We start from the raw sequence: 13,040 nt of genomic DNA on the forward strand, positions 1-13,040 counted from the left end.
TGTTTAAGTATTTTCATTAATGGGATAATAATTATTTGTTGGTTGGTAAATAAAATGAATGAATTACATTTTTTTTTATAATAAATCGGTAAAATCAGGCAAAAATAATAATTAAATAACCTAATCCTGACCCTAACCCTAAAACCGAAATAAAGTAACCAAAAAACGGAAAAGAAACTAACAAAAACCAGAAAAAAAACAAACAAATTCCACCCAAAACCGCGCAAGTTTTGCCCACCATGCCTACCACTCATGCACGCGTGAGTGGTAGATCACCTTGAGCTGGCAATTTCAATAGTAGAACTCAAGTTAAAAAAGTGTGGGCACCCCTGGGGTAGAGGTTCTTCCTTGGCCATACATGCAAAATGTCATGCTGATTGGTCCAGCGGTGCCCAAGATTAGCTTATAATATATATCTAATCCCAGCCCCTGGCTGTTTAGGCCTGCAGGTCAAGATAATGACTTGTTGTAAAACATACGTAAGAGATTTATTGCCTGAGGGATCACATTGTCATGGACCATTTTAACATATATCACCTCAGTCCTGTGTTGACCTATTAAAACCCAAGGTTGAAGATTTAGAAATTGTATACTTTCTTTTCAGGAAATTGTTAAAGGGATTGTAGGCGATTCAGAGATAAACAAAGGAAAGAAATCCAGCAGTTCGTTTCCCCGACCACCAGGGGGTGTCGCACGGAGGACTTCCATAGAGTTAAGGAGACTTCTAAACCGTCCATGCCGAATATAGGTTACTTTATTCGGATACAATTCGCGGAACTGCCCGCCCCTGCCGGTTCTCTGATTTTTTTTTTAAAAATAGGCTCTTTCATGACAAATTGACCACATATATGAAGTTAAACAACTAAATTCTATCCAAACGCTGTCTGAAAAGTAAATTATGTGCATCAAAAACGAAGTTTGAGAGCATTTTAAAACCGAAAGTAAAAAGTCCACACGGACACGGACGCGCACGGATGCGCACATGCGTGCGTTAATTTACGGACCGGATACCCGGATGTGTAACCTAAATAGTAGGGAAAATACGGATTTCAGAAAGAGGAGTGTTTTTCAATGCAGGAAAACACCCCAGCATCATTATATAGTGGCTGATAGAGGGGAAAAAATGCAAAATATATATATAGAGGTATTTTTCAAATATAGGCTTAATGTTGCCAACTATACCTTTAACTATAAATCTTTCCAAAATAAGACAATAAGAAATTAGTCTATACTGTAGTGGGAATTCAGCTGTCGGACAGAACTAGTACTGGTATTCTGAAGAACAGAACAATCAGCCCTTAGGTGCACTGGGCACGCCCCCAAACAAAGTGTTATATCTGAGAGTCTATGTTACTAGTAGTACTCCTACACCCAATCAGACAACTGGCTTTAACTGATTGATATTGCCACCCCTAGAGCCCCATGCTTTCACTAGTTTAGGTATAAGGGGACGTTTAGGTTGAGTCATTAGGTTACAGAGAGTTAAGTTTAGGTATGAAATTAAGGTTTAGGAATTATGTCACAGATAGTTGAGTTTAAATATATGGTTTAGGCATTAGGTTACTGATAGTTAACTTCAGCTATGGGGTAGGTTTAGACAGGGTTAGGGGTTACTTACCATAATAACTATACCATGACCTTAACCACAGGCATCATTTGTTGTGGTTAAGAGCAGGGTGAGGCTCAAGTATCTGGGAGGATGTTCAGTAGTCTGGCTCTGGCTAAAATGATTCTAAAATGATTCCAGAGTATATCTAATGGCTACAGCTTGCTATACCACAGAGCTGCTCCTTTACTAATGCCCCTAAATATCCACTGCCTTACTGATAACCAATAGTAAGATGACCTTTACCTTTGACATGTTTTGGAAGGTCCTGACAGATCTGTAGAAGGTCCTTCACCAACTCCTTATCATTACAGACAGCATCAGCTTCCTCTCTCCTCTGTCTCAGCAGCATCCTCATTGCCCTGTCATCCTTACAGCGACGATCATCACACAGGTCATCTGAGACAGAATTAAATCGATATATATATATATATATAGACACGCGCACACACACACACACACACACACACACACACACACACACACACACACACACACACACACACACACACACACACACACACACACACACATTACACATACGTGTGTGTGTGTGTGTGTGTGTGTGTGTGTGTGTGTGTGTGTGTGTGTGTGTGTGTGTGTGTGTGTGTGTGTGTGTGTGTGTGTGTGCGTACTATTTTATTTGATGCCAGCCGTGAGTATCATTTGTAGGCTTCTTTTTTTTTTTATTAGACACGCCAGCTAAACAGCTGCATCGTTCCTGACTTCTGTGGTCCCCGAAGTCCCACTTAAAAACCCAGAGGCCAGTGATACAGACAGACACGCCTGCCATAACATTAACTTTAGATATTAATATATATAGTATATGGTGATCACCTATCTTCAGCAGCTCAGTGAATTCACGTTCCCTCTGGAGGAGTTGGTTCAGTGTTTTAATTTGGATGTTCCCATTAATTAACTTCTCTGTCACAGCTTTGAACGCTGTACTGGCCATAGTCAGCTTCACCACAGCATCACTCGTCAACTGGTCAATCACTTTTCCATTTGGACCTGTAAAGCAAGCAGTGTTTTAAAAAAAAATAGAATAGATAATGAATATCTAGTACATTTAAAGGCTAAGATGACTACATAAAGTTTAGTAGCCAGCTAGTTCCAGTAGGTTGGACTCTCTAAATACCATGATTATCTAGTTAGTATCTAATGTACATGAAGATATTCACCTTTCATTTGGAAGATGTTTCTGGCCATGGGCCAGTTGAGAAGGTGCTCCATCACAAGCTCCTCCCCTTCAATGTAGTCTCCATCACTGTTGGTGGGCCATGACTTCAGCACGATCACAGACAGCAGCTTCCCAAACTTTATCATATCATGTTTCTCAGAGAACAGAGAAGCAACCGCTTTTCCAGATTTATCCTACACAGTAATAATAACACAATGAAACATGGAGTGAGACAGAAAGTATACAATAACCCAACATGTGTTGAAATAAGCAGTCAGAGTTGGTCAAAACATACCTGACAAATAACAGCAACAGCTTCTAAGGCACACTGCTCAATTGAGTTGCTCAAGAAAGGCGATGTCCTGCTAATTTCTTCCATCATTTCACAGTATATTCCAATCTGATCCTTATTTTTTTCCTGGTACATGAATAGGATGACTTTGTTATAGAAGCTGTACATGTCAGACCATGCAAAGGAAAACACAAAGCCAATCTTACCTTTTTTAATTTAGCTTCAAAGTCCTTCAAGAAGGCGGCTCTCCAAGATGCTGTGAGTTCCTCATGATTGAAGGAAGTGGAGATTAAGTAATTCCATACCTTGAAAGCAAAGGACAATATGGTTTTCTTTATTATGCAAAGTATCCATATTTGGTATCCACAGCAGAACTAAGTGGGACTTATCGGGTGGATAGATCATCAAATAAAAAGGAATATGTAGCATACCTCAACTTCTTTTGCTGATGCAAACTCTTTACCACCCCATGCTTTTAGCAGGTTGTCACAGAAATTCTTGCTTCGCCATGTTCTCATAGTTTTCAGTGTCTCCCCTACTGTCTCTTGTAGGATCCTATCCTTTAACTGCAATGAATTATCATCTTCAATATACTGTACATTGTCCCATATTGTAATTCATAATTTGTCCTCACAAGACATCACATTTGTCTAAGTTTCATGCTGTTTAACATTGCTCATTGAAACCAAGGGACTAATAAATCAATTGGCTTAATAGACACACAGGCAAAAACTAAATTAAGTTTCAATTGAGGTATTAATTATTAGTTGTAAGACACCTTTGAATCTGTGCAGTTGTAATTCCCAGCAATCAGACAGACGAGCTTGAGGTACTTAAGTGGAACATCATAGTGCTGTGGATCTGTTGAGTTGCCACTGATAATACGAAGAACATTCACTGCAGCATTCAAGCAAAGCTCTCCGTATTCATCCTCATAACTAGGGGAGAAAACAAGGTCAGATAGTGTTTGCATAAAGATACCAAATTATTTTAAATACAAAACAGACAAAACACATTACACCCAAAAGTGATCAAATTCAATGCATTTGCCTGTGTTTCTGATGTTCTTCTCTTTGGATTAGTAGAGAGGCCAAGTCTCGCAGTGCCTAAAAACAAGCAAGATCTTAATAAGAGTAACACTTCAAAATATGTACGTTGACCTTATGGGGATAATGTAACAGATAAACAATAATACAATTTGCTTTGCCAGGGCATCACTTTAGAGAATACATTTGAAGAATTTTACATTTAGCTTTGCAAAGCATCATACAATACAAGAACACATACCACATAATTGTAGCATGTAATTCCAGATTTGAAACAGCATAGTAGGTGCTGAAGGATGTTAAAGAGGTCCACATATATGCAAGATAGAAAGCTAATTAGATCATCCACACTGAACAGAGACATCCAGGAATGCACAAGTAGGCCATCGATCTTGGCCAAATGTGCGTTGTCTTTCATGAGCTTGATCATATTCCTAGTCACATAAGAAAAATGGGGGGAGCTTAGTTAGTGAATATGCAGTCTATATAAAATGCTTCAATTCAACTCATACATTTAACCAAATCAAACATATTATGTCAGAAATGTGCATATTCCAAAAAGGCTGCCTCTGTATGTTTGTATTAAGCCCGGTGTGATGCTGTTAAAAGCCTGTAATATATTTCTATGCAATGACACATGGACGAGACAAGTGCTGAACTGAAAGTATGTGCCAGTTCAGTTTCAGTTATGAATGTATAAGTGTTCAACAGTATACAGTATATACAACCTTTTGTGCATTCATGAGTGTTTAACATATATATGAATTTGTTTAACTTACTGGATGTAAGCATTTCAAACTATATGGATGTGTAGATGACACAGAAGTATATAATATGAATGATGTGCTTGTATGTTTCTCATATGAATGCACGTGTTTCAGACGAGTATGTATAATGTTTCATATATGAGCATGCATATTTAGAAAGAATGTATTTCAATAGTGAATGTATAGAGCATTTCAGCAGTGTGTGAGAGTGTCCTGATAGCGAGTGAGTTTGTCTCAATAATTAATTCCTACACAGACCCTCATACATTTCCCCCTCTAGAATTATTTTATAACATACCTAGCTTCATGATCTCTGTAGGCTTTTGTTCCGCTGCTCCCTTTCGGTTCGGACAAGGAGACCAATTGCAGGTTTGTGGCTAATGGAACTGTTTCAAATGGCTTGGTTTGTCCCCTCAGCAGGTGGGTCAGGGGTAGGAGCAGGACCCATGTCCCAATGCCCTTTTCTCTAGCCAAGTTGCGCAGCCCCTCTATCTCTTCTGCAACATTGCTATATAGGAAGAATTGGTGATTGATTTGATATATTTGATTTATTTACATCATAAGCAATGGCCACTTAAAACACCACAAATCTTCAGCAAAAATAGTATAAATATATTAATGACACGTTTTAAATCTTGTATTCAACCAGGAGAGATTAAGAATCTCTTTTTCAAGGGAGACCTGGCCACAACACGAATAGAAACGATAAGACAATGAAAAAAAGGTACGGAAACAGTAAAAAAAAGAAGAAAAATAACAAACATACTACAGTATAGACTATAGAGTATTTTTTATAATTATTTTATCGTTTACTAAATACTGGGCTGTTGGCCATGTATGAATTACCTTTTTTGGTGTTCGAATGCACTTGTGATATCATTCCAGTAGGTGTGAAAATGGTGTGGAGGTTTGTTAGGAGGAAGGCAAAGCAACTTGCATAGATTAGACAATTGCTCTGTGCTGAAGTCCCTCAGATATCTGTTGTAAACAAGCAGAGCAATTATTCCTGCCTGCAGATCATGTTGAAAGAGGACATCGTGTTTTCCGCTCTTGTTTGGAATGACTTGGTTCTCAAGAACATTTCTCAGTAGCTCTTTCACCTGTAAAAGAACAGAAATAAATAATTAACATATATATTACACTATTTTGATGCAGTATTCTCTTCTGATGCCACAGCCACTCTCATTCTAATTCATTAAAGACATTTTTACTCAAACTTAGTGCCCCAATAGGACTTATGTTACATAACAATACTCAGGTCACTAAGTTTGGCATATTTACCTCTTGTTCACCATATTGTAAACCCCATAAGCGTGATCGTTCAACACCATCATGAACCAGGGGACAGCTGTATGTGCAAAAGAACTGTCGTAGCTGAATGAAGAAATTCTCCACATTTGGTTTATTCCATTCTCTAAGAAGATCGAATATGGTTTCCAGCATCACATTTCCAGCTTGATTTCTCCCCTTTATTACACCGGCTTCAGCACGATCCCAGAATCCCAGAAAACCTGTCTTCAGATCCGGATGGATTGTATCATCATACTGGTGCCATTCCCCTTTAAATTCCAACAATTGATACAATTAATAGAATAGTTAATGGAACATAACATATTTTATATTGCATACCATCTGAACTAATCAGTTTGTTTCTCTACAACAAGGTTTCTAAATGCACGAAATCTCTGTCCGCCTGTCTCTGTCTGTGTGTCTGTAGTTCACATATCTCGAGAACCGTCTGACCGACCAAATTCAAACTCAGCATGCATATCACTCGAGGGTATGATATGCCGAGTTGGAAGTCGGTCGGATCAGCGGATCTCCCAAAAATATAGATAACACCGATAATCCCTATGTATGGAGTACGCTGATGTCATCAGTTTGGCCTAGACTCCATATTTGGGCATAAAAGGGACACAAACAGACAGACAGACGGGTGTAACGTTCGGGTGTAACCGGTAGTACATAACTGGATTGGGCATGCATTTCCAACTTGCATCGTCCCCTACTTGCAATATTCCCAATTGAAAATATATGTTTTAATGTCATCTCATCTATCTCAGAAAAAAATACAAAAATAATATAATAATAAAATAAAATAATATAACTGGTAAGAAAAGTCTGAATCATTTGTAGAGTAGGTCACTACCCTTCAGATATATATATGGGATAAAAAAATAAACATAATAAGTGCTAATACAAGATTTTAAAATACCTTCAAGCGTCAAAAGATCCTGCTTGATGGACAAGCACCTGTTGATGTATTGATTTGAGTCTTGGCAGTAGATGACCTCAAATTTCGGATCATAATAGTTTCCATTAATATGTTTCAAAACAACGTATTTGTAAGGTATGCCATGAGGAAATCTTTTGATTGTCTCTTTATGAATCATGAGCCGCCCTCCAATACGGTACTTTCCTTCTCCCAGGTGCCTGTAATACATGATGTTATTTTTAAAGATATGAAAAATCCAGGCTAAATAATCCACTGATTAAACATCGACATGACAGGAATGTTAATTTGCTTTCTCATGCATACAACTTGAGAATGAGAAAAAATGAATTACTTTCATTGTTGCAAATTAGAGCATTCACAAATATCTAGAGTTGCATTACTATGAAACACTGATACTTACTTAAAGTCTGACATTTCCAAGCCATTGTTAGTCCACTCTCCAAACAAAGCTCCAGATCGTAGGTAAACCTTGTCCTTTGATGGATCCAAATTGAAATGTTTGGAAACGACAGCATGGAAGTTCACAGCTACATAATCGTTGATGGTCTGATATGTGCCACTGTTCAGGATAAGTAGAGGGATAAACAAATATATAAGGACATGGATGTGTGTATTGTTATCCAGTTCCAGCACACAAACTATAACAATTAAAAAAAGACCATACCAGTGGTCTGATATGTTTAGTCCATGAACTATGTATGACTCACAGTATACTTGACATAATGCGAACCATTTTCCAAAGCATACCACAGATTTTGGATTGATTACCAGATTTTGACTTTTTTTAAATGAAAACCTTCAGGTCATAAACATATCTTAAAATTCTCTGCTTCTCCATATTATTGATATTTGTGCCATTAAGAAGTCATGGACATCTGAATTTCATTCATAAATGAATCTTAACAGTCCAGGAACTGTTTCACCTAGTCAAAGCAATCCACATTAAAAACTGTCAAACACAATCAAATGCATCATATCTGTATGCCTGAAGAAGATCCTTGACCAAAACGTATTTCAATAAATGTTCAGCAATGACAGTGCCGGTAAGTGTGCATCCAATGAAAGTCGTGGCAAAGAAAAACATGAAATGCTAATGATAAAAAGGCCTCTGACTCATCAGACTTTCTCCAATGTCGAGAGGGGGGGTATGCTTTGTAAAATGGTGGCCACTGGCCAGTGATGTCAAGTATACAGTACCTGAGTCCTAGTCAATGGAATAATCATATCATATCACTGGTTTGGTCGTTTAAACTCTTGCCAATTTAAAATGTTTAAAATCTGTAAATGTTGCTGAGAGCAGAGTCCTGCATGGGTTCAGGTACCCGCAGGTAGCTTTTTTGTTGGTACATATGAAACATATCCTAATGTAATTTGTCGGTACAGGTTCCTTCGGAAGTTAAGAAATCACAAGTCGACCGTGGGTCTAAATGGCGACACTTATTTTACCCAATTTGTATTTACACATTGCTTGCCTACATTCAAAATCCATACTAATAGCTTTTTTTAAATGATGTAGGCCAACGATTCCCAATCGTTTAACCATGAAGCCCCCCTAGATCTAATTTATTTTACACAGCAACCTAAACCACTGTGATATCATTCCACTCGACAGCGAAATTAGAACTGTAGACAATGTAAAACTTCAACCAGTTTATATCTACTGTTGACAATCAGCTGTAGTTCAATTGTGTTTTTAATGTTTGTGTGATTGCTTTTGGGTGATGGCCAGTGGGTCTGAACAGGTATGGAATTAATTAAGTTAGTGCTGCTGTTGTATTACAGGTCAGATGTCATTCTAAGCACTGCGGGTACGGGCGGGTGGCGGTTTCTAACAGGACCCGTACAGGACTGACAGTAGGTTACTGAAGGGTTAATGTTATACTTACACCTGTAGTGGCTGCTGGTGTTTTTCTATAGCACTTGTTAGCACCAGATGGCTGCTATCCAAGTTGCTCTCATTGGCATTGGCAGGGGAAGATAAGGAGGTAGGAGGTAACACTGAGACTCCACCTCCCACAACCTTTTCTTGACCTGGTTTCCCCAGCTGTGTGTCACCACCTCCATTTGATTTAGGGTCTTTAGCCTGTGAAGTGTGAACAAATCAGTTATTACTAAAGTGGAAACAAAGGCTAAGCTTTTTTGAGCATGTTTGGATTGATCTTTATTTGAAATGTAAGCATAAGAATATGTGATTTGTGTTGCTCTTATAAAACCATATAACTTAAAACTACCTCAGTGTTTTGATGGGGATCATTTGAGTGATCTCTCCTATCTCCATCAGTTTTGCCTTCATTCTCACCACTCAGTTTACTGGATGACTGTGTGACATTCCTGTGTTCTTCATCTGGGTGGTTGGATCTGTTTTGTGTCTTCTTTAGGATGTCAGTGGAAGGCAGCTTTGTCACAGAGTCAGTTGCTTCTGGTGCTTGATCTGATAATTTGGGAACAGATGATGACAGCAGTTCAGACTGAGTGGTGCTTGGCTTCCCTTCGGCTATTTTCTCTTCACCAGGACAATCGTCTACATCTATGTTTGATGAAGCCTCAGTCTTCTGTTGTGTCAGTTCCTCATTGGTAGATGTGATGTTAGGATGTGATGATGAGGAGGGTTCAGCAGGTGTGCTCACAGGTGCAGCAGTACTGCACTTCAGAGGGTTGTTTTCAGGTGAGTTCTCCTTGCCAAGCAACCTTTCTTCCTGCTTCCCTGGGTCTGTGATCTGTGACTTCCTGGCAGTGACTAACTGACCTTCAGGGGGCGTCTGCAGGGGGCATGGGGGTGTGGCAGTGGTGCTATCCAAGTTGCTCTCATTGGCAACAATGGCAGGGGAAGATACAGAGGCAGGAGGTGACACTGAGACATCTCCACCTCCCACAACCTGTTCTTGACCTGGTTTCTCCAGCTGTGTGTCACCACCTTCATTTGATTTAGGGTCTTTAGCCTGTGAAGTGTGAACAAATCAGTTATTACTAAAGTGGAAACAAAGGCTAAGCTTTTTTTTAGCATGTTTGGATAGATCTTTATTTGAAACGTAAGCATAAGAATATATGATTTGTGTTGCTCTTATAAAACCATATAACTTAAAACTACCTCAGTGTTTTGATGGGGATCATTTGAGTGATCTCTCCTATCTCCATCAGTTTTGCCTTCATTCTCACCACTCAGTTTACTGGATGACTGTGTGACATTCCTGTGTTCTTCATCTGGGTGGTTGGATCTGTTTTGTGTCTTCTTTAGGATGTCAGTGGAAGGCAGCTTTGTCACAGAGCCAGTTGCTTCTGGTGCTTGATCTGATAATTCGGGAACAGATGATGACAGCAGTTCAGACTGAGTGGTGCTTGGCTTCCCTTCAGGAATTTGCTCTTCACCAGGACAACCGTCTACATCTATGTTTGATGAAGCCTCAGTCTTCTGTTGCGTCAGTTCCTCATTGGTAGATGTGATGTTAGGATGTGATGATGAGGATGTTTCAGCAGGTGTGCTCACAGGTGCAGCGGAACTGCACTTCAGAGGGTTGTTGTCAGGTGAGTTCTCCTTGCCAAGCAACCTTTCTTCCTGCTTCCCTGGGTCTGTGATCTGTGAGTTCCTGGCAGCGACTAACTGACCTTCAGGGGGCGCCTGCAGGGGGCATGGGGGTGTGGCAGTGGTGCAAACTGTGGTTTCACTGGCAGTGTTGTCTGACAGGTCCTGTGATGGACCATCTTTGGCTGCATTCTCCGAGTCATCACTGGTTGGCTTGTCCTGAAATTACATGTAACAGTGAGTGAGAGGAAAGGGGTTTAGTAACGTAAAAGGCAGCTCCACCAATTTGTGAAGATAATGTGGAAATGTGCCATAACGCTTCCCAAAGCGTTCTGTGTTGAGAGGAAGTTCTACAAGTTGCTGGAAAACCTACACAAGACCAATCTACTCTCTCTGCTGGATGACGCATTTATGCAGGCTGAAAATGTTTCTCCAGAGCCTTTGAAGGCGACTTCATGAGAGACAGAATGCATTGGGAAGTTGTATTTTTCTCAAACATCCTCCTCACAATAGATTCAGATAAAAAATCTACAGAGTGGCCCATTAAGAAAATAAATGTCAACAGGCTGTTGGCACCATGAGTATCTATCGAGGCAGTGGACATTTCTCATTTCCATTTTACCCACACCGATTTTCCCCGGTTAGTGTTGGGATTGAAAACAGCAACCCTCCATTCACATGGATACAAGCTATATAGCAGGAGGCTGTTTCTTCCTTATGATATTGTTTATTGCCACAGATATTGTTTACTGCCACACATAGATCAGTAAGTGTAATCAATCCTGAGTCCAACAACAACTATGCCAACAATAACTGCGACCAGCGCACCTGATCCAGCAGGACTTTCAATCCTCTTATGAAGCAATTATTCGTATCTTATTCAGTCCGTATTATGGCTGGGCAATATATCAATATAACATTGATACTGTATCATGATATGAGACTATGTGACTGAGCCACCTCCCTGACAATAGTGCCGGGACAATTTGTTTATTTTTAGACAATTCTTGTATGAGACGATTCTAAGATGACCCAATGTTATAAAACCTCTGTGACCCAGGGGATGAGCGAGTGACGTCAGGACTTCGGTACTCTATAGTGCCAGTCAGTTGTTTACTTCTGTTGGTGTGCCCCCTTGTGAGGCACTGTTGAGGCAACTGATGTACAATTTTATGCAGCGCCTGGAAGGGTGGAAGGGTCTAACAACAGCATCATAGTGGCGCTAACAAACCCAGTGAAGAGCTGTTACCAGGTCACATCCAGGCTGTGCAAGCACTGGCTCACCAGCCTGCTGCTGATTAGGTAGTATTTTGCATACTTTAAAACAAGTCTGGAGAGGGACTTGTACAGTTTTTTTGTGTACTGTCTTGGAGACCTGTGGTGCTTTTCATCAGATTTTTAAAGAAGCTCAGTGTCTAGGCTCCCTAAAGTGGCGTTGTCTGCATTTGTATTTAATGTTTATTTCCCCCCCAAAATCAGCTGGATAAATTATTCAAACACTCCCCCTTAGCAGAGTACGCCTGACAGTAATGGTTTTAAATGATGATCACAAAACATTTGCAGCCATTTCACCTTATTCTGGTCGTTGTCCTCTGGTACTTTGGTGGAGGTGTTGTGTGTTGAGATCAGCTGGTCTTCATTTTCCTGGTTGGGCCTCTCCTCTCCAGACACTGAGGTTGTCACATCTGATGGATGAATTCATGTAACAAATGACAAAATATAAACACACTGCTGATGTGTGTGCGTGTGTGTGTGTGTGGGTGTGCGTGTGTGACACGTGCGTGCGTGCGAAAGAGAGAAGTATAATGCTCAACAAAGCATAAACATCTAGCTAGCCTATAAAACACAAGCACATCTAAATATAAAATTCAGCTGAGTATCAAGTAAAATAAATATGAGGAGAAAAGCAAAATTAAGAATCAATTTAGTCCATAATAGCACTGGAAAATCAACTATTTTTGAAACAGCTCGTTGTGCCTGTTGGTCTGAAGGTCCAAGAGAGAAATGTCTATGGGCGATCTAGTCTAAAGTCTGTAGGTGGAAGCTGGTCACTGTAATTTTTTTTCAATAGTGACCCTTCTTGAGCACTTTATGTATGTGTGAATCACTGTGACTGAACAACAAAATGTGAAGTTTACTTAAATAACGATTTAAATGGGTATTTCGCTTTGAAACACTTCTGCTGTCATTTTAAAGGGATAGTTCACCCCCAAAAAGACTTTTTTTCTATCGATTAGTCACCCCATGGAGACTTGAATTCATGGATATTTTTAGTTTTTTGTCGCATTCCTTAGCCAATCATTTGATGACCGGCAGCGGTTCCGGTAGGAGACACAAAGAGTCTCCTTTGTGTCTCCTACCGGAACCGCTGCCTACCGGTCCACTGGTCATCA

The 13,040-nt window shown here is 39.8% G+C and overlaps 1 protein-coding gene across 3 annotated transcripts in view; it reads right to left on the reverse strand.

The window, feature by feature from the left end:
- Window positions 1–13,040, reverse strand: part of LOC308103740 (E3 ubiquitin-protein ligase rnf213-alpha-like) — a 45,233-nt gene that overhangs the window by 28,992 nt on the left and 3,201 nt on the right. For all 3 annotated transcript variants that reach the window (XM_080453882.1, XM_080453881.1, XM_080453883.1), the window contains exons 3-20: window positions 12,220–12,332; window positions 10,216–10,866; window positions 9,359–10,066; window positions 9,014–9,210; window positions 7,528–7,686; window positions 7,107–7,324; window positions 6,173–6,450; window positions 5,738–5,991; window positions 5,190–5,399; window positions 4,366–4,558; window positions 4,129–4,184; window positions 3,857–4,016; window positions 3,510–3,644; window positions 3,285–3,383; window positions 3,082–3,204; window positions 2,788–2,980; window positions 2,444–2,617; window positions 1,853–2,005 (exon numbers count right to left, since the gene is read on the reverse strand). In XM_080453882.1, the coding sequence (XP_080310008.1) occupies window positions 1,853–2,005; window positions 2,444–2,617; window positions 2,788–2,980; window positions 3,082–3,204; window positions 3,285–3,383; window positions 3,510–3,644; window positions 3,857–4,016; window positions 4,129–4,184; window positions 4,366–4,558; window positions 5,190–5,399; window positions 5,738–5,991; window positions 6,173–6,450; window positions 7,107–7,324; window positions 7,528–7,686; window positions 9,014–9,210; window positions 9,359–10,066; window positions 10,216–10,866; window positions 12,220–12,332 (4,074 nt within the window). The remainder of the gene's footprint in view (window positions 1–1,852; window positions 2,006–2,443; window positions 2,618–2,787; window positions 2,981–3,081; window positions 3,205–3,284; window positions 3,384–3,509; window positions 3,645–3,856; window positions 4,017–4,128; window positions 4,185–4,365; window positions 4,559–5,189; window positions 5,400–5,737; window positions 5,992–6,172; window positions 6,451–7,106; window positions 7,325–7,527; window positions 7,687–9,013; window positions 9,211–9,358; window positions 10,067–10,215; window positions 10,867–12,219; window positions 12,333–13,040) is intronic.

Source organism: Gymnoscopelus braueri, assembly GCF_963280865.1.
Source record: "Gymnoscopelus braueri genome assembly, chromosome: 16".
Classification (NCBI taxonomy): Eukaryota; Metazoa; Chordata; class Actinopteri; order Myctophiformes; family Myctophidae; genus Gymnoscopelus; species Gymnoscopelus braueri.